At 43.2% G+C, this 26,143-nt stretch overlaps 1 protein-coding gene across 1 annotated transcript in view; it reads right to left on the bottom strand.

The window, feature by feature from the left end:
• The window catches only part of LOC146190512 (cell adhesion molecule Dscam1-like), a 140,724-nt gene that overhangs the window by 46,248 nt on the left and 68,333 nt on the right, over positions 1-26,143 (bottom strand). The window contains exon 2 of the mRNA XM_084600181.1: positions 22,253-22,579. Coding sequence (XP_084456307.1) covers positions 22,253-22,579 — 327 coding nt within the window. The remainder of the gene's footprint in view (positions 1-22,252; positions 22,580-26,143) is intronic.

Genomic DNA, 26,143 nt, shown 5'->3' with positions numbered 1-26,143 from the left:
AACAGGTGTTATTGCTTGCCTTTTCGCTCACGTCTCGTGAACGTTAGCCAACCGACGTTTCCTCCTCGGAAGGCTTTGACATTCTAATCGAACACCGAAAACCCCGAGCACCGTTCAAGCCCCCAAATGCGCCAAGAAGAAATAGTACCAAAGTCACCGAAACGACAGGGTTAGCATTCTTTATGTGTCATGGCGTGGAGATTCAAGAAAATGTTAAAAATCCTCGGTATCAACACAAAACCAGCAAGATTCATTTCAGCGACTAATAAAAAGGCATTCAAAAAAGCCGGTCTCTCGGCTAAATTTTGAAATAAGGCTCCAGCTGCTCTAAAACATACTGTCATCGAGAACTCTACATACACGCTGGAACAGATATAGCAGCCATTGGAAGAAGAATTGCCCTGAATGGCAATTACCCCAAATACCATCGATCGCCTATACTGGACGCGCACGGCTGCTCTATGAAGTTAGTAAGTGGCCGGTCGACCGCAAAAGAGAAGACGTCAAATGCAGGCGTAAAGCACACGGAGAATGGCTGTATGGCGAAAGGCCACGCCTGTTTTGGTTTAATGTCGTTGCGACCAACTACAACATATGGAGCTCAAGAAACTTCGGCCGCGACATTACTGCGCAGCCTGCCTGCCTACGACGACTGCTGCCAAAGGAGCTAACTTCAATGCATGCTGGCAAATGACGTCATTCAATGGCCATCTGTTGACAAGATTCAGTGTTGTGTTCAGAAAATTTTGGGCCAAAACTTAACCTAGCATTCCGACTGAAGGACCTGGTGCAAAGCTGTTCCTATTTTGATAACGTTTACAGTCACAGCCATGCAGAACAGGTAACCCTGGCCAGTCAGATGCGCTCCATCAAGCCTACTTACAAGCTACAGCCCGTTATTTAATCCAATAGAATAAGTGTTTTCAAAATTCAAATAGAAAAGCAGAGACTCTCTGAGCGAGCAGAGAGATTTGGTGCCCACTGCTCAGCCAGCAATGGCAGAAAGGAAGCTTCAGCTGCCCGGCTCTACTTGACACTCTGTGCAAACATACAGAATGTAGAATGCGCGCTGCTTTCGACCACCATAATTTTCTTTCATACTGAGAGCATATTGAAGACGACTTGTAGAAAGTATGAGCTGACGCTATAAGCCGCATATCGTTCTCCAAACAAGAAAATTGCAATTCAAAGCCTGCCTGAATAGCAGTCCTTGCAAATTAAAGACTATTGCCGGGGTTACAAAGCTGGAATTCATCTGCAATATTTGGGTCACTAAGTTATGTGACAGATCTCAGGCGTATAGCTCCGCTCGTTATGCCGTGTATGCGCTAATAAAGCTTTGAAGGGAAGGGCCGGCAGCTGTGGCTGAGTAATTAGGAGTAATTAGGACGCGAGAACGAATGCCTGGCTCGGCGGCCAATTTTAAATGGAGGCAAGTGAGTGAGTGAGTGAGTGAGTGAGTGAGTGAGTGAGTGAGTGAGTGAGTGAGTGAGTGAGTGAGTGAGTGAGTGAGTGAGTGAGTGAGTGAGTGAGTGAGCGAGCGAGCGAGCGAGCGAGCGAGCGAGCGAGTGAAAAAAGACGACAAGCAAAGCGCCCGCGTGGTGTGCGATCTCAGTGCATGTTAGGTGGTAAACATTTCTGGAATCCTCTACTACGGCGCCTCTTTTAGGCTCGAGTAACTTTGGGATAAAATCCTATAAATGAAACCAAACGTAGCCAAACGAATCAAAAGGGCTCAAGGTATCCAAGTATTGTCGCCTTGTTCTTGTTCATATCACACTACAATTTACGCATTGTTTTTATGCAGTGGTGTAGAGTTATCATGGATTATGAGTAATATATTTTTTACAGGCTACAGCTTGGTTAAATGGCCGATTGTTATATTAAGACCCCACTTGGCATCATCATGGAGATTTGATGCCCCTAACTATCCAGCGCCGTGAGTTCATAACCAGATAAACAGAACACGGCATTAGTACTTCTTTTGCATATGCGCTGAAGCCGCAAATGTTGTCAAACACTAAGTTCTCGCATTTTCTTGGAAACCTTTATTTTTAGAAGAAATTGATAACAATGCGAGGAAAGTGAAACAAAAAATTCTGAGAGCACTCTTGAATCGACACTGCAGAAATGCGAAAGTCTCAGCGTTGCTGTTGCACAGGATGCATCACGTTTGTTCTCATTACGACGTTATTAGCAGAAGTATGATATAGTTTTCATAATCCCGGGCATGGCGTAGTCAGTTTAAGCGCTCGGCTGGGAATCCGAGGGATGGAGGTTCGATTCCCGGTGGAGACCGAATTTTCTTTTTCTGATGACGTCATTTGACTGACAGCTATAGTGTGACCGGACGGAGGCCGACCGTATGAGCCATTAAAGACTTTCGCCGTAATCTATAGCAGTCATGTTGCTCTAGCGGCGCATGGTCTTACAATCATCTTAACTTCGCTTTATTACCAGCATTCGTGCTTTGAAATATATGTCGCATCCATTTTATTACATAAATCAAAATATTTGCCACTCAGATTGAAACAATTGGCGCTCCAATTAATTTCGTTGGTCCTGGGAATAAATGACTGCCGCTCGGAATATTCGGGTTGACATTTAGATTATATAGGTTGGAGCGAACTTAGAATAAATATTTTGCACTAGGATTGCATTGCATGGCGTGCAGATTATTCGGCTGGCTATTGGAAAATTTTGCTTAGTTCTTGAATTATATTCAGTATGAAAACCTGGAAATACATAATCATGATAGAGGCAGAGCCTCTGGTGTTCAAAATCTCTAGACAGGCAGTTCTACTGTGCGTCTGCAGCAGCCCGCGATAGCCGAAACCTGAATCAGTGTTGTATGCGACAGGCTAGACGAGTAAAGCATGCCCAGAAACGTGACGTTGTGTATACTGAATTATGATCATTTCAGTAGAAAACATGCACAACGGTAGACGAAATACGAAATAACAATTTGATTTATGCACTAATGCACACATCAAAATTCCGATAGAAGTACCTGCAGGTTTCTGCGCTGTATAAGACATGTATATCATGAATTGAAATGGCATGTGACTTGTATAATAAGCACGGGCCCGCAGGACAAAGCAGCAGGCATATATTGTGCGCCATCTTGATATGCATTTAGGCGTTCTTAAGACATCGCCACAGTTGGAGTCTGAAATTTGCTTTCAAAAAAGACTAGACAAGAGATAGCCGTTGTCATCTAACAGGGAAGGGAAAGAATATTTGCAATTTCTACGACATTCCGGCAAGTCGACAGAAGAATAAGGTTAAAGAGTGTAATTTTTAAAGAAATGTTGGTTCCCAATTCATCTGCCCAGCCATCAGGTTGTCAGCAAATTACACATTCCACAATAAGCAATACGGTTTTATTTCTGGCGTACATAATTAAGCGGCACGCGAGCCGTGAACTTCCTCAGGATTAAGACATTTTTATTCGTTGCTGATGTGGAGGCGTTAAAATTGCCTACATGTACAATGGTGCTCGCGTACCTTAGAAAGCGTCGCGGATCTGTAAGCTTTAAGCAAACTGACATCCCAAACTGTCCGCATAATAATAGTTAGGCTATGAATATTTTAGTTGATGATGCCTAGCTTCATTTTCCTTCCTCTTTTGCCGCTGAATATTGCTGCCGTCACAGAGCTGTCAACTTCTGACGCTTATAAAATGTGACGTTGTAGAAGTGTGTTTAGAACTCCCTGTTTCTCATAAATTGAAAAGGTTTTATCAACTACCTGCGGCCCCTTTTTGAGGAAAATAAAAACTTGTTGTTTTCCAGCCAGTATGCAACGATTGTTCTAAGGAGAACTGCGCAAAGCCATATAAATACGGATGGATTCTGTAACCAGGGCGATACGCGCGATGAGGTATGCATAAAAGGGCGCACGTTTCTGAAGAAAAAGGGAAAAGAGCCGTGCCAGCCAATAGCGGAATTAAATGCGGTATAGAAGGAATAGTGAAAAGGAGTTGTATTTTAAAACGAGAAAAACGGCGTGTGCAATGTACCGATGAAGAATAAGTGGTTGGCACAATGGTTTGATGGGAGCGCTGAACCTCTCATTCTTCTGAACAGCGCCCGTTTACAACGGAGACATCGCCCAGAGGAAAGGAATTTCTCGGACAATTGGCTCAATAACCTGGAGCGCCGTATTTCTGCGCAGGCGGTTGACTTCGTGCAGGGGACACGGATATGTTTGCTGCCCAAGGCCAGTAGTCTTTCAAAGGGACCGAAACTGCGATTTTAATGGAGCGGCAAGGGAAAGGAAAAAACTGAAACTGATTCAGAGCTGTTCAAGGTCACCTATGCTGGCCTCTAGTAATTTTTTTCGTTCACTGAAGACTAATTAGCTACTTTCGCATTTATTGGCTTGAGAGAAAAACTGTCAATGAAAAAATTATAGATCTCGAAAAACAGGTAGCTGCGGTGTTTCCATCACATTAAGACTTACGCCGCCTTATTTACAGGCCTTCAAAAAATGCTATCACTTGACCAGCTGTTACCTTAAAACATTTACCAAGTGCGTACAACAAGCTTCATGGTGGAGAGCAAGGCGCACAAAAACAGATTTTGTTATCTCGGGCGCGACTCGATGTTTTAAAGTTACGCCGCAGTCACTAGAATTGTTTTTTTTTTTTTTTTTTTTGCGCCAGGTATCGTTTTCGGCTGGTAATAATATGACTGCGTAAACGCTAGTTTGATTGAAACAACGTAGCTACTTGTGTTTCGAGAAGACCTGCAACTTTTGCATTGACACTTCTTCTCTCAAGTCAATAATTACAAAACACAGATTAGTCCTCACTAATTAAATAATTTTAGTGAACGAAAAAAAATACTAGAGGTTAGCCTAGGTGACTCTGAACAGCTCTGAATTTGTTTTATTGTGCTAGGGCTAACCGTATCTTTTTTAAAACCTTGGTCCAAGTTAGCTGGGAGACCCTATATAAGCAGCGCAGGCACGTGAGGTATTTTACATTGCTTTTCGAAACTTGTATTTTTTATCGCACATCAGTCTGCAATCGGTCAGCATGAGCACATCTGAACAAAACCAGTTGTGGCGAATACGGAGGTCCATAATGTATGGGCAATGGTGTTGCCTGCATCTGCAGCTGCTGTATATTCTGTTTTTTTTTTCGTACTAAAGATAAAATTCATACCATGGTTAAAGTTATGTGGTATCAATATTCGGAATCACGTAAGATGTACGACAGGGACATCTGGGAGGCTGTTGTGCAAAAGCCGGAGAAAACCGCCACCGGTCCTAGAATCATTCAGGCTTGAGCATAGTATGTGTGGGGACATGCTGCTGTTACATTATGAATGTATAACGACCATACATAATTCTTGCAGATATTGTGCAATGTACAAAGAGTACCATCACTTCTAACTTCATCATGAAGCGTTTTTTCAATGACCTAAAGTTTGGTGCTGCTGAAGTTTAACCCGACCACAAGTTTTTCTTAATTTATTCACCTTATCAGACCGTGTTCTGGCAGAAATTGTAGTGCACTGGAATCAAAACGTTATATGTCTCCCTTCTGTGAGTTAGGCTATTTCAGGAGAACTATTCGGAAAGAGTTTCAGAAGGGCATGCAGATCATCCTATTCACCACATCACACGACCATGAATGGTGCATTTCTTTCTTATGTCAGATAAAAATGCGCTACAGCAAGCATGTCCATCAGGGAGATAAGAAACGTGTTCTTACGGCCGACGATGAAATTAATTGCTTGCATGGAACCAGCTACTTTTACCAACCAACCTTCGTTTTGGAGTTTCCAGAGTAGTGTCGCGCGCACTACCTCAGGTTCGAAGGGCGTCAAGCCGCCAAGTCAGAGTCTTCGAATATCCTATTTACATACCCAGGGAACCACACGTTGTTGATGGTTGTAGATGATACAAAACGATTTGTCTCGAAGAAATCTATTCCAAATGATGTTGCGATGGACGATAGCTCCGATAGATTAGGGAGTGCGGAATCCAGGTTCTCCCGATGCTCCATAGATAGCGCTTTATTCGGGTTCGAGGAGTGCGCAAAGGGGGTATATAGGGAATTTTTCGTCTAAAGATTGCTCAGATGCGTGCATGCGGCGATGGCGGCGTGACAAGAAGTGGTGAATTCGTGTGTAATACTTGATGTGAAAAAGATGAATAAATAAATGTCAAATTTACAAACAGAGGCACGGTTTAAATCATTCTGTGTTCTCAAATACTGTAATCACTAAAACCCCATGAGCTAACACTTTTGCACTTCCACGTCTTTAAACTCTGGCGGCAGCAATTTTTTAGATTAGTCAACTAACGAATAAGTGCTTGGTAGTATATTAGGTACGATATTTGATAGGAGTATAGAAAAAAAGTGTGGCGTAATGGCTAAAGCGCAGTTGCCGGCTTCTAGGTATTTCTTTTCTGTTGCTGAAGGGATTTTGGGATGCAGTATCTACGCGGGTAAAATTTTTGCTAGCCAAGCCGGCCACACACACAAAAAAAAAGATACGTTGTGAAAAAAAAAAAAAAAAAAAAAACATTCCTTTGATGAGGCTGTTATACCATTTCTACGCATTAGAGTGCAATACTTATCTCATTCGCTTTGCTATCAATAAAAATGTATATCGTTTTGCCGTGTCAAAGTTTCTCTGATGATTGTGTAGCCAGGCTGATTTCATCTACCATGAACTAGGCCAGCATAGATGCTCAAAAAGAGCACTTTAGGTGCAACACTAATGACATTAACCATTACGCTTAAATAAAATTCTCGCATCTAGCTATGGTCCTATTCATGCACATAATAGTTACACGGCAGCTCATGACGACTTAGTAGAATCTCTCAAGTCAATAAGGCATTGCCTGCCACCTAGATTCAAAAGCCTGACCGATGCAGAATAACATGCACCACTGCCTATTTTTACCTCTTGTTTAAACAGGCATGGAGTAAATCGTTCTTCACTTGCCCCCCTGTTTTTTTTTTCTTTTTGTACATTGAGCTGCAACTGTACAAAAAAAAAAAAGCCAAATGCGCAGTCAAATTAAAAAAAAAACACCTAAAACTCAAGATAGCCACAACAGCAAAAGCGGAAGGAAATAAAAGTTGATCGCAGCAAATGTTAGCCGGGACGCAAGAAAGGCGATTTTAGATTGAGGCCCCCGCATAGAAACTCGAGACGGTCATGGAACCAACTTTGTCTAAGTAGAGTTAAATCAGTTCAAATCAAAGCAATTTCATCGCGTTCAAGGAAACAGTGTCGTGGTCCTTGATTGTTTAACCTCTCTTACTGGCCATTACCAGTGCCATTACCATCGTCAAAGGGGCAGCCCCCTTTTTTGCATGCAAATGAGTATTCAAATGAGCCAGGCCTGCTACGAAACTGGAACGGCGCGGTTCTCACGTTCTCTTTAGTCACGCTTGGCACAGTAGCACGGGGAAGAGTGCTGGAGCACGCAGTGGCCAGAGGCGCCGTAGCGCAAGCGTCATCACTTTACCGAGGATGTGGCTTGTCGCGCACACTAATCCCGCTATCCGCTCGCGCGGAGCGGAGGTAGTTTTTCACACGTGGCGCAGTCGCAGTAGTTTGCAGTAGCTTCTTGCCTTTTCGTGATCATGAGTTGGGTCGGCAGAAAGTAGTGCTGACGTTTTTCTTGAAGGTTCACGCTAGTCAGCGTTACCAATTTGTCCTCCTCCCGTCTCGTATCATGTTGGCATGTGTCTCGTAGTTTTTTTATTCAGCCTTTAATGGTGTCATTGCAGAAAGACGTACAACTTGATAATATAAGAAAAGGAGGTTGCGGTACAAATATCCCAGGATATTTTTGTGTTTCTTGAGTGCCGAAGTAGAGCAAAAAAAATTTACGGCATGCAGCCTCACAAAATCAACGGTAAACCTAAAGAATACTTTTTCTGGATAAGCGAAATACTCAGACTATAGTGATTCTAGGCGTTTTGCGTTTATTGACAACTTTTACGCTAAATATTTGAGAATAATTTATGCACATCTGGGAGCTAGCACTTCGACCTTACGATGAAACGAATATTATGCAACACCGCCTGTCTGTGCAAGTGAATAACGGTATTGCTCAGGCTATCAGAAATGAAAATAATTGATATCGTTGCGCTTGCTTCACTAGTAATATATGGAAATTACAGGATATAGCTTCTGTGTCACTTACGCTGGCTTTTCACCCCGTCTTATGAACAGAAGGGAACCTGACACTATAAACTGCTAAGGTAAATGCGAACTAATTCATCATGGTTTAAATGGTTTAGTGCACGTTGGGGAGGGCTGCAGAAAGCGTTGATGATATTTGGAGTAAACACAAGTGACTCTACTTGAGGATGTTTTGCCATGACAAAACTGCACGAGCGTATGCATGTAAGACGACACATGCCGGTGCAAAATTATAATAAAAGCTGTAAAGCGACGCACAATATGTGATAAGTTATAGAAAGAAAGCACGAACATCGCGGCAATGCAATGCGGCGCATAATATTCAACTCCTAAAAGCTTGACAGATGAAAATAACGAAAACAAACAAAGTTTATGTCAATTGAAGGAATTACATACCCGCGATGAGCAATGCAGGGTACGTCTCAGTAACGCTCACATTTCCTGTTCCTCGCCTTTTTCAACAATTAGGGAACAAGACAAAGAAAAAAAAAAATCTTTGTGTTGGCTGCCGGACTAGGGCAGTGTAATGTGCTACCTCAACGCACGGCATCTTGCCTATACGGTAAATATCCGAAAATCTGGCCCATTTGTGCATCCATGCAAGCACGTGGTACCCCTTTAGATTTATTTAGTTTACCATTTTAGCCACACTGGAAATCAATCATTTGGCCAGAGAAGTGATGTTTAATTTGCAAAAATAATAAGGCAAGCACATGTTTAGTGAGAAGTACGTACATAAATTTCATAATGCACCGCCGAAGGTATACAAGGTAAGTTTTCAATGCCGAAATGCAACGAATTAACATAATTGAAAACCAGCAATGGCAAATGAATACCACTAGCGACAGTTCGAAAGCAACGAACTGTACTTGAGCACGATTTGGCGAAAATCAACGGCAGTAAATATTCAAAATTTTCTAGAGGTTCTCTCATAGTAGTTCGATCGAACAATTGCGTAATGCAATAATTTTTACAGGAAACACGTTGAGGGATAGACCCCCTAAATGAATGCCTAGAAATATTTCACGTAACGTAACACGAAACTTCACGTAAATATTTCACGAAGACGAAGACAAGTTCATTTGTCGAAACGTTGACTCGACCTGCGAACTGAGGCTTCTCCCCCATCTACCCTTGTTAAGTGCTCTTTCATAATATTCACGTAACTAACGTCGCACATGATGCAGGTAACATCTACACAGTCCTTGAATCATGGTATTCACTATGCGCCGTACTTTAAACTTCCTGAAGTGAAATCTGCAAGAACACTGTTTTGCAAGTCGATTCGAAGCTCGATGAGCAACTTAATTTCTATCTGACTTTTGATTTAATGCACCACCAAGAACCGGCCCGCAGATATTTGAATATTACTCATACGCAACTATTTATCCTGTGGCCTAAGGTAAGGTGCAGGGACAAGCATTCTGACGCTTAGTTTGTTGATTTGGAAACTGCCACACTTTGAGGTAAGTTCTCTCTCACTACCCTCCAATCTTTACCACGGAAGTAGTTAGCCACGCAAAGAGCAGAAAAACTTCCAGACGGTTTCAAGGCATTACCGATGTATTCAAATTAGGTTCCCTTAATCAAACGCTGGATTTAACTTCTAAAGATTTTAAGCTTTAACACAAAACAAAACTTAAACCAGGAAGAAAATTTTGGTATCTTCTCTTTCTCAGAAAAATTTCCATTTTGTTCATTTCTTGTTAACATGATAGGCATACGTGCACAAAAAGAATCCTCATTCATTCTCAACAGTTCAGACAAGGCGGTCTTTTGTTACTACTGGTAGTCTTTTTATACACAGATAGAGACCAGACGGCTAAAGCAAATTCGAGTCGAGCGCTCCCACTACATTCCAGACTCCTGGAAAACACTGTGCTCACTATGCGTGTAGTTTCTTCTCACTCAGGCAGGAGCAATTCTTCTCCGAAAGGAGAACAGTGCTAGCAGTGTAAGAATAAAGAAGTGAAAGGAGCCGACAAAGGAGATGCTTGCCCGCAGGGAATCTTTTCAAGGGGGAATCACATCAATCGCATCTGGAAGCGACAAGTTGACTTTGACAAATTGTGCTGATCAATGAAGAAGCTTCCGCGCGCAAGGAAACAGCTCCAGTCTACGCTATCCCAGTTTCCTTCTGTACTCTTTCTCGTCTACATTCATCACCTGTCACGTTGGCCTGGAGGCGCACTGTTCTTGTTTTTTCGCCTCCCCATCGTCTCACTTTTGCACTGATCACGTCAGGAATACTATGGCGAAATTCTTGGAGTAACGTGAAGTAAAATTGAATTCTTAGCACGCTTGTACTGGCACGTAAGAAATGGTTTCCATGCGAAGGTAATTTCCTGCTCCGCAGGCTTACATTTTTTCAAAACAATGTTTTCTTATGCACTGTGCTGCGCAGTGAACGTCTTCAGCCACAGGCGTGCACTGAGCGTAATGCTATTTGCATTTTCTGTCCTCTTTTCATAGAAAATTTCTATCCCTCTCGAATTAAACTTTTTTTTTTTTGCTTTTCATGTCGATTGATGCTTTCGCGCTACAGTGCGCCAGTTACTGCTTATTATTATTCGTTCACGTAAAAGTTGCTTTCCTTGTTATGAAAGGACACAGTACAAAGACAAGCTCCAGACTTACTTTTTTTGCGCGCTTCTCAATCCAATCCGACATCTTACAAATATTGACACGTTAGTGAAGGACCGGAAAGCACGCACAGAGGTAGCACGAATCGTCATGTTGCTTTTAGCACCAAGTAATGCATGTATCTTACGACGCCGATTGTGCGGTAATGCTAAGTTTTGCTCATTCCCTGAAATCATCAAGATAATTGAACATCATACAGAACCACTGACAAATAGTTCCCAGCAATAAAGAAAGCGCCTAAGATTCCTTTTGGAAGGGGAGGCCTGGATGGGTTCCAGGTTAACTCATAGGCAGGATTTAGAAAACTTCAGGTCACTTAAAAAACAACCAGTGCACTGATTTCTTATTCTATTTTTTCCCCACTGTGGTACATTTTAAGGCGAGAGCCTTTAATGGCTCATCGTTGTCGTCAGCAAAAGTGTCACGCTTTTGGCAAGAGCTGCCAACTCTGGTCGCTCCTTTCATTTGAGAGGGTGATATCAGAATCAGCCTGCCAGAACCTTTTGCATTCTCGTTACATCTACGACACGCAGGCACGTCCGTATGGCTTGGTTGAAGCGTGACATTATATCTGAGCTGGTAGCTTACGCTCTCGCGTTATATCCTTAAAAGATGAGCTTAAGTGTCCACAATAATTAGGCGCCTTACACAGATAGGACTTACACTGATAGGAAGCGTTAGTACAGCAAGCATTAGCGGCGTTTGAAATTGATTTACCGGATAGAAAAGGTGCAGTATCTGTCACAATAATTTAATTGGTTCACAGAAAGGAAAAGGCACAGCCTCTGTCACACTTTTTTCTGTGGGCACCTGAACCGCGTCGTAAGGGAAGGGAGGAAGGTGGGAGTGAAAGTGGAAAGAGAGAAAGAGAAGTTGTAGGGGACGGCTACGGAATAGTTTCGAACAACTGGATATCTTTAACGTCGCAAAATGTACCATGCCGTAAAGGAAGGGAAAAACTTGAAACAGTAGTCACCCTCTTTACTTGAAGCATCATTCACCGCCCCATTCGCAACAAATGTCTAGCAGAATGCGGCTCTCAGGTTTTCACCACTTTAGTCGCTAAAGTGTCTCGTAATTTTAATGATGACACAACGCCTGCCGTCTCAGTTTCTATACTGTTGGTAGCGCTCTTGGGCGCGCTTTCCTTGCACGATTTTCCCATTTACTGTGTGAAAGCTCCTTAGGAAAGCCCAATATATTATAGTATGGATGCGAGAGTTGGACTGTGAAAAAGGCTGACCGCCGAAGAATTGACGCGTTTGAATTGTGGTGTTGGCGAAGACTCTTGAGAGTTCCTTGGACTGCCAGAAGATCAAATCAGTCGATATTGTCGACCATAAATCCTGACTGCTCATTGGAGGGTCAAATTCTAAAGTTAAAGCTCAGCTACTTTGGTCATCTGATGAGAAGAGAGGAGTCGCTGGAGAAAGATTTGATGTTGGGAAAGGTTGAGGGTCGCCGGAGAAGGGGTAGGCAGCGAACGCGATGGTTAGATGGCATCCTCGAGGCACTGCAGATGAAGTTATGTGATGTTATGAAGATAGTGAGAGACCGGAAAGCGTGGCGTGACATGGTCCATAGGGTCACGAAGAGTCGGACACGACTGAACGACTGAACTGAACTGAAAGTTTGAGTAAATTATGCTTGCCCTTTTGGTGGTTTCTTTCCATTACAGCAGGTACTTTATTGAAAGAAATAAGTGAATCGAAATGGCGTTTTATCTGAACCCGATTTAGGTACTTTGAGCTAAAAGACGCGTTCAATTGAGAAGCCCATGTTCAATTCGCTGCCCTCACGGCCGTTAATTAATAGTGCAAGGGCTAAGTCATATTCTCTGCCCCGCCTGCACTGCGGTGCTAAGCATCAGTTAGCACCGCGGTGCAGGCGGGGCAGCACTGCTATGCTATGTGGCTACGGGACCTTACAAACTGTCGACCGGTAATTGTACGGTTATGTTACCTGCCAGCTAGCAGCTGCAAGAGACATGCTAGTGATTTTTCGCTTGCAGTGACGCAAACGCCAAAACCGAATTTTGCGATGAACGGGACTTTTAACTTCTCGCGATGAAAAATATTGTATGACATAGTTTCCGTTTTAGAGAACATCAATCCCACCGCCTACAACGGTGCAACGGACGTGCCAACAGTGTTGCCCAAACAACACACGAAAGAAGAGAGGGCGAGATTGATACCCTCAGAGTGGCACCACAGTGAGCAAACAAGCGCAAGGGCCGTGTTTACCCGGCCGAACAAGCCGCTTAGATTGGATCCCTGTACCCATCCTGCAGTGCAGCCAGTCTCGTTCCTTTGTTTACAAGTTTGAAAGGCAGGATGCCCTGGTCCGCCTTTGTTTTCGCTTTTCTTTGCTACTCGGCGCACTTTTCAGCCTTAGTTTCACGAAATGTAACAAGCAAAATAGTCATTTTTATTGTTGAAAACGGAAAACCCGCAGTACGCCATGCAGTTTCACACTTGAAAAGAAGAAAAGCGTGATGCTGAGTCGCAATTCCCTTCAGTTAAAGTGCACAGTTTGTTTGCTTACAAAAAACAAAACAGGTGGTGTCGCTGAGATGCTTTCCAATTTGACGCATTGTTGTTTGGGCCGTCTTATGTTCTTAAAAAGAAATTGTTGCAATAAAACAAGCCTTTTTATGGGAGTTTCTTCGTGAGTAAGTGTTAGAAATCTAGAGAAACAAAACCGGGCAATACGTTCTCTTTGAACTTTGCTGTCGTTTCATGCCCGTGAAGGCAGCTAAAAATTCGTCAACATTTATACCTTGTTTGATCTGATTGGTAAAAAACAGCGAAAAACAGTTCTGAAATCTGTGGTGCATTTCTCGTGTTGGTTCAGCGTAGATCCTACAAAGCTCATAATAATAGTTGGCTCACAGGAGGAGAAAGGCGCAGTATCTGTCACATTTGTTTCTGTGGACACCTGAACCGCACCGTAAGGGAAGGGAGGGAGGTGGGAGTGTAAGTGGACAGAGATAAAGTGGAGTCGTAGTGGAGGCCTTCGGAGGAATTTTGGCCACCTGGGAATCTTTAACGTACGCTGACATCGCACAGCATACTAATGCCTCTTCGTTTCGCCTCCATCGAAACGCAGCCGCCGCGGTCGGGATCGAACCCGGGTACTCCGGCACAGTAGGCGGGCAAATGTACCACCCAGGCGGGGCAAATGTAAGACGCCCGCCACATTTTGCATTTTAGAGGAGGAAGAGGAGCTTTGACCGCCACTACACTTGGGTAAACAGATGTCCAGCGGCCTCCTAGAATGTTCGGAAAGATTCTGAGAGACCCAGGGCTTCCTAGATGTTGCCTAGCCACAACCAGCCCATTACCAGTTCTTAAACGTTTGAACACCTTATTCCAGAACATTGGTGCTGTAAAATGAATGTAATTTTTCGCCTAATTCCAAACCTTATGCTGCACCGGAGAAACATAGTATTTGAGAAAATGAAATGACATTGATAGGTAAACATAAAAAAGACACCTGCTCACGGCAGCCGCATGGTAAATACTCGAAAACGTTTCTTTTCGCTGGTAAAGCTCTGCGGCTATCCGCTACTTACCGACAAGGCAGAGACAGCCGACAAGTACCCTATAACATTTCGAATTAAAAGACTGCGCTTCAGTCTGTTCAATAGCGGAAATCGCGAAAGCCACTTTACAGAACTGTACTCACTGACTGCATCGTCATTGTCATGCATACTATCATCATCATCTTTGGCGCTACTATCATTATTATCAACTGAATGTAGCGCCATTCTCATTACTATACCATCATTATCATTACCACTAAATAGATTGTCACTATCATCGCATACTGTTATCATTATCATTGCCACTAATTGCCTCATCATTTTATATGGAGACGGCAAGAAAGAGGAGAATTAAGATAAGTTCCTCACATGCCTGATGTGGTGTACTTAGCGCATTCGGCTGGCGATCGGAGGGGTAGGAGTTGCATTCGCGGTGGAAGAGTATTTTTTTTCTTGAAGGTCCTGGCTTGCTCATCATGCAAATCGAGGACAAAAAGTCAGTATGAAGTATGAACGGCAACTGACCTAGTTTACACGTTCGTGGAAAATTGGTTGCTGGATACGAAACTATATCATGATTAGAAAACGAGAAATAATTACAAGCCAAAGCACACGAACTTCATTTTAGTGTTAGCATCAGACATGCGGATTGAAATGGAGAACAGTTTTTATACCAAAACTCATAACTTATTCCTACCCGTGCTGCTTTGGTCTCCTCTACCAGCCACTGTGATCTGCTTTGCGGCCCGTTTTCCAAATACCAACGCAGAGAAGTCAGCTGGAGCTATTTTTCAGACTCCAGGGTAAGAGGACAGAGTAGACTTTGGACGGTGAGCATTTAACTTATCGGTGTTGAGTATTCGAGACTTTTAGCTGGTCTCTTCATTTGACAACACATTGTAAAAAGTTTCTCCTCCCGGTTGTACAGTTTACAATCCCACAGCGTTCCGTTAAATATGACACAGGTAAACCGTGTTGGCTTCCCCTTGTAATCTGGCTGATAGCTAGTGCCTCCTTGCGTAATAAATTGAAGTCATAATATATTTATTTTGCAACTGTTTATTGCTTTTCATCCGAATGTGGTTTGTTATCTTCAATGGTAAGCATTTTCTTTTTTATTACATGCTTAGCTATATTACTCTAATCGCCTCGAAGGTGAACAAGTTTTTAATGATATAGCGTCAGGTCCGGTGCCGGTGTTGGCGTTATGAGGAAAATGTTAAGAGCATGACACTGGAAGGCGGTAACTGGCAGCTGACATGATGCGCACTGAGTGGCAGAGGGTTGCTTGACGTCACGTTTGGCAGCAACTGCCAACTCCCCTTTCATATGGAAAGTTCATATCAGAATCAGCCTGCCGGGACCCTTGCATTCACATTACCACTAGGCTATGCAGGTACGCTCATACGGCTTCGTTAAAGCGCGGTTATATAAGTAGGCTGGTAGCTTACGCAGTCGCGTCTTACCCTTACGTAAGGAGCTTAAGCGCCAATAATTTTTTTTTCTATTCTGTTTTTACTCTATTAATAATATACCCTTTTCTTGTATGTTTTCATTGCATATGGTTAATTTGATTTTACCCCCCCCCCCCCCCCCCCCCGCCGGAATTATCCGCGGCAGAAGCTTGCGAAATGATTACCAGCGCACTTATGTGTGCCTTTAAATGTTGCTTACAAGTAATTGCTAAGAGTTCATGTAGTGCATGTACTAGCATTTAAAACTTAAATAAAATCCTGATCATTATTTCTGCAGGTAAAAGTGAAAAAGGATAAAACCAAACCCAATGAAGACCAATGAAGTTTCGGTGCTAAGAAGTTTATTAAAAGGAAGAAGATAATTATCGCGAAGAAGTATGATAACCTCGTAAAAACCGATCGGAAGAGCGCTGCCCTGGATTCTATTTTGCGTTTCGTTGTAACAAAGGCCAGCGATTCCTTTCATCGTCAATAAAATACTGATAAGACCATACCGCTTGTGCTTTCCGGGGATAAACGCCCCTCCTGAGGAATCGCTAATGAGGAAAAACTGCGTCCGTTTCTTTCTCCTAACTTGTCTCGCACGCAATGAATGCGGGGCTCGTGGCTCGAATGCTGCTCATCGTATGCGCGCATTAATTAATGTGCTCTGGGGAACCGCGGCAGAGAATTGATATTAGGGCTCCCTGCCTGCGCGCTAAGATGAAGAAAAAAGAAAAAAACACACTGTAAGTGGCATCTAACAAGTACCGGAACTCTTTTCAAGACTTCCAGGATGGCACGTGCATATTCAGAGATACCTTTTGTGTTCGAATATTCTTCCCTCGCATCGAGCTAAGCAGCACCATCCTATCCGTCCGATGCTAATTGGAGTTATGGTAAATTGAATACTAAGTTGGAACCTGCACGTTTATGTTTCCTTAGAAGTATGGGAGTTTGGAAAGGTTTCTAAGTTTTTGCATCTTTAAGAAGATTTGCAATCGCTTTCTTGTTAACATAAGAGAGGAAACAAGAATTCCATGTGGCAAAGAAAATGTGCGGCCTTTCGCTGCCGCTGTACAAACCGATCTAGCAGACCACCACCCTTTTTCATAACACTGTTCTGGATATAAGAAAAAAACAACCTGAGAATGGCGGAAACTGAATTCACCCTGTTTCAAAGGGGACGCTCTTAAAATCTATCCATCCATCCTGCGAACAAGTCTGCTGGGTTTTAAAAAATACAATTATGCACAAGTAGAGCTATATAGGCCTTAAATTAAGTTGTGACAACATAGTTATCCGAAAAACAACAGCAGGTTTGAAATTTTGGCCTCGATTCAGGGTGCACATTCCTAAAGCGCATTTTAGAATGGTTAAGCCGAGTGCACACCATAATTATTAGCGCTCTCTTTGAGGTTCCCTTCGTCCGTTGTTAGTACAGATAAGCAGGGATGATTACACACAAGATGTAACTAACTAAAGTCTTTGTATAATTTCCTTTCGAATTTTATATATTACCAAGATATTGTTCAGTATAATTATTTGGGAAGAAAAGGTTATCCATAAGCCATGATAAAGCTATATTTATGCTAAAAGCTAAAATGATGAAGAGTACAGCAGGGTCATGTGCGCTTTGTGAAAGGAGGAGGAGGAGCAGAAAAGGAGGGCGGAAGGCAGGGATGTTAACCAGAAAGAATGAATTCCGGTTGGCTACCCTGCACTGGTGAAGGGGAATGGGGGATTAAAGGGGGAGGGTAGAAGAGGAGAGCAGGTGAGAAAGTCACAGTGTGTCAATCAGGCTGGTTTCTTAAAAGCGAAGAAGTGCCTTGTAGGCTTTGAGTGCAGATGACTTTTGTGGCCATAGTCCCAAGATCTTCCCTTCCGCTAAGGGGTGAGCGTCCAGACGATCCAATGCAGTACGTAGCGTATTTTGTTCAGTTCCAAAACAGTGCAATCACAAAGGAGGTGCTCAATCGTTTCATCAACGCCACATCGTTCACAAGCAGAGCTGTCAGTCATCCCGATCAGGAGGGCGTATTTGTTTGCGAAAGCAACGCCAAGCCATAGGCGGCGCAGTAACGTTGTTTCACGATGTGTTGTGTAATGGGGAATACGCAGGCGCAGTCCGGGGTCCAATGCCTTGAGGCGACGGTTGGAGAACTCTCCGCCAAACAGCGAAGCCCGCTCGCTGTGTCGGTTCTCGTTACCGGAATTTGAACTGGAATTCCGTCGTTGTTGGCAGAACGGGCAGCGTCGCCCGCATAGTTATTTCCTGCAATGCCACAGTGTCCTGGCAACCACTGGTAGATGATGTCGTGGCCTTTGGTTATTGCGGCTTGGTGCAGTGTGCGGATCTCTGCAATTAGTTGTTCATTTGAGCCGTGCCGTAGTGCCGCTTGTATGCCTTGAAGCGCTGCTTTGAAGTCAGTTAAAACTGACATGCATTGGATTTCTAGCAATCGATTGGGACGATCGCTCGGTGGCCCCGGGTAATGCTACGAAGATGACGAAGCGGGCAGTGGCGCGGGGCGGAGCGCTCGCGCCAGGCCCTCTGGCCATTAAAGCATATTTCATCGTCATGTCATCACGTCGTTCTGTTTCTGTTGTGTCGCCGTGTTCCATCCCTTGTCATGCCACCACGTAACAATATATTTAAAAAAGGTAATCACCTTTGATTGTTATTATTCAAAGGAATGACAGGAAAGTTTAAAGAATTTAAGGAATTTCGAATATAGCTGTGTCTTAACAAAAATGCAAACAATCCGTAATTTTGACTAGAATTTCAAAGACTATCTTGAAAGAGGCAAAAAAGGAAAATGGAAGAATATCATGCATTATCTTTTTCAGCTCACAATATCACATCTCAAGTACCTAGCATCTCGGGCGTTACCGGAAAAACCTGAATGACGGTGAGCAGAAATTACGCTGTCCGCTTTGTTAGATTATTTCAATTCTATTATTTCAAGACAAAGCTTAGCTTCTGATATTTCTGTAGCTATGCACACATATGTGATTTAAGCACGCTATAGTTTCGTCTGAATTAATGGTTGCTAGCAAAAGATTAGTGTGATGAGGGTGCGGCATATAAGGATAAGTATAAAACAGACACATAAATATCTTATCTAAGAAGACATCTAAAAAGGCTGGTATATTGAGTCACGGAGGTATTCAGTCACGTTTCATAGTAGAAAAAATCCGAGAATACACTGCAGAAATGCGGAAGCCTGAGAGTTGCAGCTGAGCACGGTGCATCGCAGTTGCACTGGCTATCATCAACTAAATGCCCCGTCATTATCATTGCTAGTGTCATTATTATTACTACTAAGTGCAGCGTCATTGTCATCGCTACATTGATCCATACGCTAGAGGCGTGGCGCAGTTGGTTGTAAAGCGCTCGCCTGGGATTACCGAGGGATGGAGACGGGATTTTCATTTTTCCGATGAATGAGGGTAGAGCGGACACGTTCTGTCCACAGTTTCTCCGGACGCTATTTATGAGCCAGGATGAGGCTGCGCGTCAAGCAGATCTTGACGCACGGTCAGAAAGAGAATGCTTTAAGGAAGTCATTGCAGTCTATTGCGAAGCTATCAAACATATGGATTCAGCACCTGACGCTCTCCAGAAATTTGGAACATTGAAGGCATTCATATAAATATATATAGTCATGTTACTTTAGTCAAATAAGGCTGATCTTTCTTGTGTAAATAATGTATATTTGAGTGCAATATAAAGCCACTCAAGACCTGTTAAATGCCTTCGCAATAAAACGAAGCTGCTCTACAAGAGCGACAAGTTGATGGTCGTGGTAATAGCAGAATTCTTTTAGTGTTGCCCGTGAATGAAGCAGAAATTGGATCCGTCGTGTTTCAGTACAGGCCGAAATGAAGTATTCGCGCATCTCTTTTTTCTTCACATACCGTTTTCTCTCGGATATATCTAAAGCACAACGGGAAATGATCCACATATACAAGATAATAGAAGGAAATATCTGTGTTTGGGCGAGTTGGTTAGCCATGTTGGTTCTGAAAAGCGCATAAAATAACACACGGAGAACAGCAAAAGACGGGCACACGAGCGCTTACTACCAAACATTTTATTTCATGCGAGAAGCAGAATATTTATATTCTTGAAGTCACATGCGTATGAAAAGCTAAAAACTCAGCGTGAAAAGGAAAAACTTTATCGAGCTGCACATGTAAAAGGTGCACGATATGCCTTCTCTTTCTCAGGCAACATAGTCGATGGATCACTCACGCAATCATTGCGAGTTCGCGCTATCTCTAAAAACTCAACAATTTCGCGCGTTATTTTACACTTGTTCTTATAAAGAACTTCACATTGAGGAAAGAGAGGACGACAATCCTTCTTGCTTTTGCACTTGAGACAATGAATGCTCATGTGCCATCCTTTTTTGTTGTCCACCACATAATTATGCTCACCTAATCTCTCATTTAGGTATCTACCAGTTGCCCTATATAATATTTACCACAAGTCAAAGGCCCCTTGTACACAACCCCTTCGGTACATTTTACAAACGGCTTTTGATGCTTGATCGCGCAACCAGACTTCATCCGGTTTTCTGAAGTGCTTTGCTTACATAGCGCGCTCAGTTTACATGTGGCAGAGAACCAAACATTGGCATTCACACGGCTACCAATTTTTGTAAGGTTGTGCGAAAACCTGTGCTTATAGGGAATGATGCATATTTTCTTTTATCTTTTGTCTTTTCTGGCTCTTGATGTGACTTAGTTTTCCTTTCGTTCATTTTGACGAGTCCTTCTGCAACTGAAACCACCATTAGCAGCGGGTAACCACCATCTTGCGACTTTTTTGACTGCAAGAAGATGCTTTCTGCAACAACATTAGGGCATGACTTTTTAAAACAATTGACGCAACCTAAACGACCTATGTTACGTTTAATGAGTTTACAGTGCGCAGAGCTGAAAGGTAAAAGTACTTTTCCATCCCTGGGATGATAAATCTAGCAAGTATGATCTTCTAAAAGGTTAACATGATATCGAGAAAACTTATGTCATTGTTATCAGGGAGCTCATGTGTGACAAGTGGAGATAAACAGTCCGAAAAAAAATCTAAAGCACTTCCAACGACCTCATCGAGGGTGATTAAAGATGTGTCTAAAAAAGATTAAATAATCATCCACACAATGAAAAACTTTAACACCTCTACATCTTTCAGGCAGGCAAAGAGCCTCCTGCCCCAATTAGATAAAAACAGATCACTTAAAATGGGAGCCACACTGGGCCTTATACATATTCCCTGTTTCTGCAAAAACAGGTCATCGCCCCACCTAACAAATGTAGAATTAAGATATGTTTTTAAAAGGTCTAAAAAGCCGCCAAAACTCACATCCAATGAATTCTAGAAGGCGCAAAGTTAGAAGTAAGCGCTTGTGTCCGCCTTTTGATTTGTCCGCGTATTTTTTATGCGCTTCTCAGGATCAGAAGTAGAGCGAAACTCGGAAAGAAGCAAAATTACTACCCTTATTTGTGGTAGCTATTCTGGCGACCAAACTCACCAACGTACCCGCTCTTGCCAAACGTGACCGGGAGAGCTCTCGCATGTGTAGCAGATTCTTATTCGGTAACCACTTGAAAGTGATGCTGATATATGCCGGCGGAGTGCCATATGATACAGAGGCTGAAGCATACTTTGTTTTAGACGTACTGAAGGCCTGCTTGTCATTCGCTGGGTTATCTTTACGACAACAGTTTTTCATGACTCGTCATAGGTGTCATTCTTCAAAGAAAACGCTCTGACTCCCCGAAAAATTGTAGCCCTTGAGCCTCATCCGTGGCTATCACATGAGCCGATCACAGGCACTCAAAGAAGGTTAGACGCCATTGATTGTTTCCGATAACCTTTAGGCGCTGCGCACGAGCGCAGTAGATCACAATTGGCTAGAACGCTCTAGCGGTTTGATGCGTAGCGAATTATTTAAATCTTACCGCAGCTATTTATGAGGGGCAATGGGCTTGTGCCTCTGCGGCTCGCATGACTTTGTAGCGGCTCTAGAGCGCAGGTATTATCAGTTAAAATCCGTGCCTACCTTATAATTTCATTTCATTTCCTCCGTAGAGCACCACTTGAGCGCTCTAGACAAGCGTGATCGACTAGGTACATTAACTTACTAAGATTATCCACACTGGTGGCGGTATTTTTGCGGTGTAATAACAGTACTTTCATAATAAATGACTACGAAACAGATTAATTCTGACAAAATATGAAGATATTTTTATGCTATAACAATCGGCAACCAGTTTTACACAGACATTTCTTCTGCCAAGTAGTCTTACATAGCGCACGAGTGATCACTATTAAATGCCGGTGGAAGTCCAAAATTCCACGATATAATTCGGGGGGTCTCATTTCCGGCTGGGTAGAGACCTGAGAACAGTTGAAGCTCACCCACCGGCTCTGACATAAACGTCTCCGCTGACGATGGAGCCGACGCTGTTGCGAGCCCCGCACCGGTAGACAGCGGCGTGAATGTCCTGGCGGAAGTCCTCGGCGCGGAACGGGGAGAAAATGAGCGCGCCATCCTGCGGCCGTACATGTCGGAGACCCGGGATGTCCGGCGCGGGGCCCTGGGAGCCCACTCGCCACCACCACACTTCGGGCCGAGGTGATCCCTGGGCCTCACAGGGAACCACCGCCTGAGACGAATTGAGGAACTCCACGCGGCTGGGCGGGGCTCGGGAGAAGACCGGCCCGTGCCGCTCCTCGCGACCACCGCTAGCTGCGTGGACAAAATATGGCCGTTATAAGCAGATGAGGTAAAATTTTGCGGTTGTAAATAACTATGTGCGCTGTAGCTAATATTCCCGTTTTAGGTCTCCATTTTTAATTGGCATGTTTTTCACACACAAAGAAACCGCAGTCTCAAACATCGGTTATCAGCAGATATAAGATAGAGCCCAGACAGTGTAAATAATTTTTCTTGCAACGCATATTTCCTTTTCACTGACGAATAACTTTAAAAATGTTATGCGAAATGAAGTGTTGAACAGGGCCCTGTTTCCTAACACTACTTTCTTGTTCTACATAAGAGGTTTAGTTGAACAGTTGTGACTACAAGGAGCACGTTGGGAGCCAGATCTGTGCACAGGGCCATATGAACATTAACTCACGGAGGCGTACATTTGGCTATGGTACCAGTTGGCAACAATTGCGACTTGAAAGGTTAAAAAGGCCAGTTATTCAACAGTGTGGGATGTGCTCGCAGTTTTTGTAGCAAGAAGAATTAATATAATCTAAATGCTAGCTAGAAACTTAGGAAGCCGGCGGAATACACTTGAAAGAAATTTATTTAACCAATGCTAATTGTTCTGGAACAGACATTTCGTTAAAGTGAGAAAAAGTTGCAGGTCACATCTTTTTTGAACATCTTGTGAAAACACAAAACGTTGTACATTTCATTTTATGAAAATACTCTGAAAGAAAATATTCTTTTGCACAGCTTGTGTAAAAGACAACAAATATATTTGGCGCAAAATATATCTGAAAACGAAAACCAAGCTTCGATTCACATCCCGATGCTTTCGTCTTGAGGACTGCACATTTCCGACATATAAATATTTGCGTCGTTCGCCAGATTTCTTTTTCCGTGCAACGACATTACTGCAGCAGCAGGTGCGAAAACATTTAAATAAAAATAGTGCACCAAATTTGCTGCATTCGGGAAAAACTCGATCAAACGTCCAGGCCACATATGCGTGAACGCAGGTGTCTACTTCTGTTGCACAACGCTCTTAAACTTCGCTCCTCTTGAGTGCACTCCCCGATCTCGCGAGGGGCCGCAGATATTGCAAGAAGCTCGGAAACTTGAAGTTCTTTCGCGTTGTTTGCTCACGTACTTGTCTACTTTCTCGCTTTGGGATGTCTAGCGTAGAGCCAGCTAGCCTAGAAAAGTTTGCGACAGATTTGGTGAAAGAAGTTTTGGGAACATGTTTTGTACAATCACAGGCTTCTCTCTCTCGTCACCATGAACGCCGGCCTGCGTAACGCAATGGCGCACAGCATTACGTTCAACCTACTTACTCTTCTTTTTTTTTTTTAATATAGTCGGAGACGAGGCCTCGCTTTTTACCTTAGTTTTTCAGGTCAGTAACTTGCTTTCAAAAATGTTAAGCTGAAATCAGCAAGTCGCGGAAAGGACTTTGGTCTGAAGTTTCACAACAAGCTGCTCGGGAAGGATGAAATATTCTTCTTTACAGGGGCACATTTTGCCACTGACTTAACCTATGATTTTTTCTCACTCTCTCTTTTTCTCAGTCGGACACTCTCTTTAGATATATATTATGCTCCACTATTGAGAAAAAAATGAGAATATTTTTGTGTATTTATTTAGATTCCTCTCTTTGTAAAAAAGAGATGAGTGACTGAAAGGTTTGTGCAATTCACGCGCGCAGCACACTTTCACGCTGACAAAAATAGTGCCTTGTTTCCGAGAAGAACCATTTTTATGCTGAATTGTTTGTTTTATTTATTATCTAAAGTTGTTTTCGCAAGAAAGAATTAGCAGCGGTCTCCGTTAGTAAAACATGCTACAACGCCAGAGAATCAATAACTGACAGCCACCACCGGAGAGCCTTCTAAAGCATGCTTTCCATATGTGGTACATTCGTCTATATTGATTTGGAAAAGTGATGCTTACTTGCACACGTAAAATAGACTAGCCAGTCAGTTCCGTACAGTTCTCAGATGTGGCCGATATTACCTAAGTTTCTAAAAACTATGCTCGAGGCTTCGAAGAAAATTCTTAAAATGTCGAGTTCAAAAAGAGAATGCTCCGCTGTAGGCGGATAAAAAATGATGGTCGATTACCCGCCGTTACATAATGAAAAAACATCATGTTTTTTCATCATGTCAAGGTACCAACTCGCCCAGATGTCTCTTCTGTTACCCGCCGTTAGCTCAAATGTGAATTTGGAGCGTTAGTAGTTCTTCGGTTTAAACCTCGGTCTCGGTTTGGGTTTGCATATACCCTTAACCATGTAGTCTTAATCTTGCGTATTGTGTGAAGGGCCACTCAGTAGAGATAAAATCTCTGCATTCATCAAGGATGAGGAGAAAGAAAGAAACAGGAAAGGCGGGGAGGTCAATCGGCTAAGACGCCGGCTAGCTACCCTGCACTAGAAAAAAATGAATGAATAGATATAAAAGGGACTAAAATGCTAAAAGAAGTCACTAGGCGCAACACGCACTGTAAAGTCATAGCCTGTTGCGAAAGCCCGACGCTCTGAGGCATCGGAGCAGTGCCAAAATCCTACGAACATGCCCGCGTGGCCTATGAGTAGCGTGTCTGAGTCGAGATTTAAGGTTCTAGGTGTGTTCGATGTACATCTCAAAAGTGCTTCCTGGGGTGTCACTTCACAAATGGCATAATTACTTGGTCTCGGGACGTCTTACAAATAGACAACCACTCAGTACCAACCCATGCCACTTGCGAACTGCCGCCTGACAGAGGCACGTTTGTTAAAATGAAACGCCAGACAAGTAAACATTTTCGAAATTCCGAAGTGCGGTCTCAATGCCAATGCACAAGTATGTCGTCCAATCAAGTAATATGTGCGTAAACCACAGCTGAAACCCGCTGTAGAACGTGTTTATCAGAATCAATGGTTAATATCAACGTTTTACGTAAGCTGCTGCTATGGCCTTTAAGGCCGAGCGGGCTATCGTGCAACACGATTTCAGAGAGAGAGTGCGGAGAGCGCACAACGCAACACTAGCAACGTGCATCACATAAATAGAATAGCGCGCGATAGCGGAGGATAGCCTCCCAATTATAAAATATATATTGTAATCGCGGAATGTACGCCAAATAAGTGCACAGTGTACAGTGAAATGCTGTATTTTTGTGCCAAAAGGTATACGCTGTTGAGGCGCATCTACTGTCAGCACATCTCGCTGCCGGGTAAGCACATTTCTCGACATCTCCTGCTAAGTGACGGTCACAGCTTTGGCAAACCTGCGCGCAGGAGGAACTACCTTAATGCATCGCAAACAGGCGCAGTTAAAAATATCCCTTCATATTTTCCCAATAAAGTTCTATACTCTCCGCAAGGTCAGTGCTGTCCTTCGCTAAAAAACGGCTACAGATTGCTGGCAATCGATTCAGGACTGTATTGTCACTTAGTGGTGACAGAAAAGAACACACAGGCGTAGCGGCGCGGAAATCAACCATTTATTGAACTGACTTGCGCACCTAAATTAATTGAACAACTCGGCGGCGGCGATAGCAGCAAATATGCGCACTGGTCGTCGAGTTACTAACACCCTGTCGCCCCCCTAAACACTC

Source organism: Amblyomma maculatum, chromosome 4 (assembly GCF_055883805.1).
Source record: "Amblyomma maculatum isolate TAMU_Amacu chromosome 4, ASM5588380v1, whole genome shotgun sequence".
Lineage (NCBI taxonomy): Eukaryota > Metazoa > Arthropoda > Arachnida > Ixodida > Ixodidae > Amblyomma > Amblyomma maculatum.
This window is presented reverse-complemented; position numbering and strand designations above follow the sequence as displayed.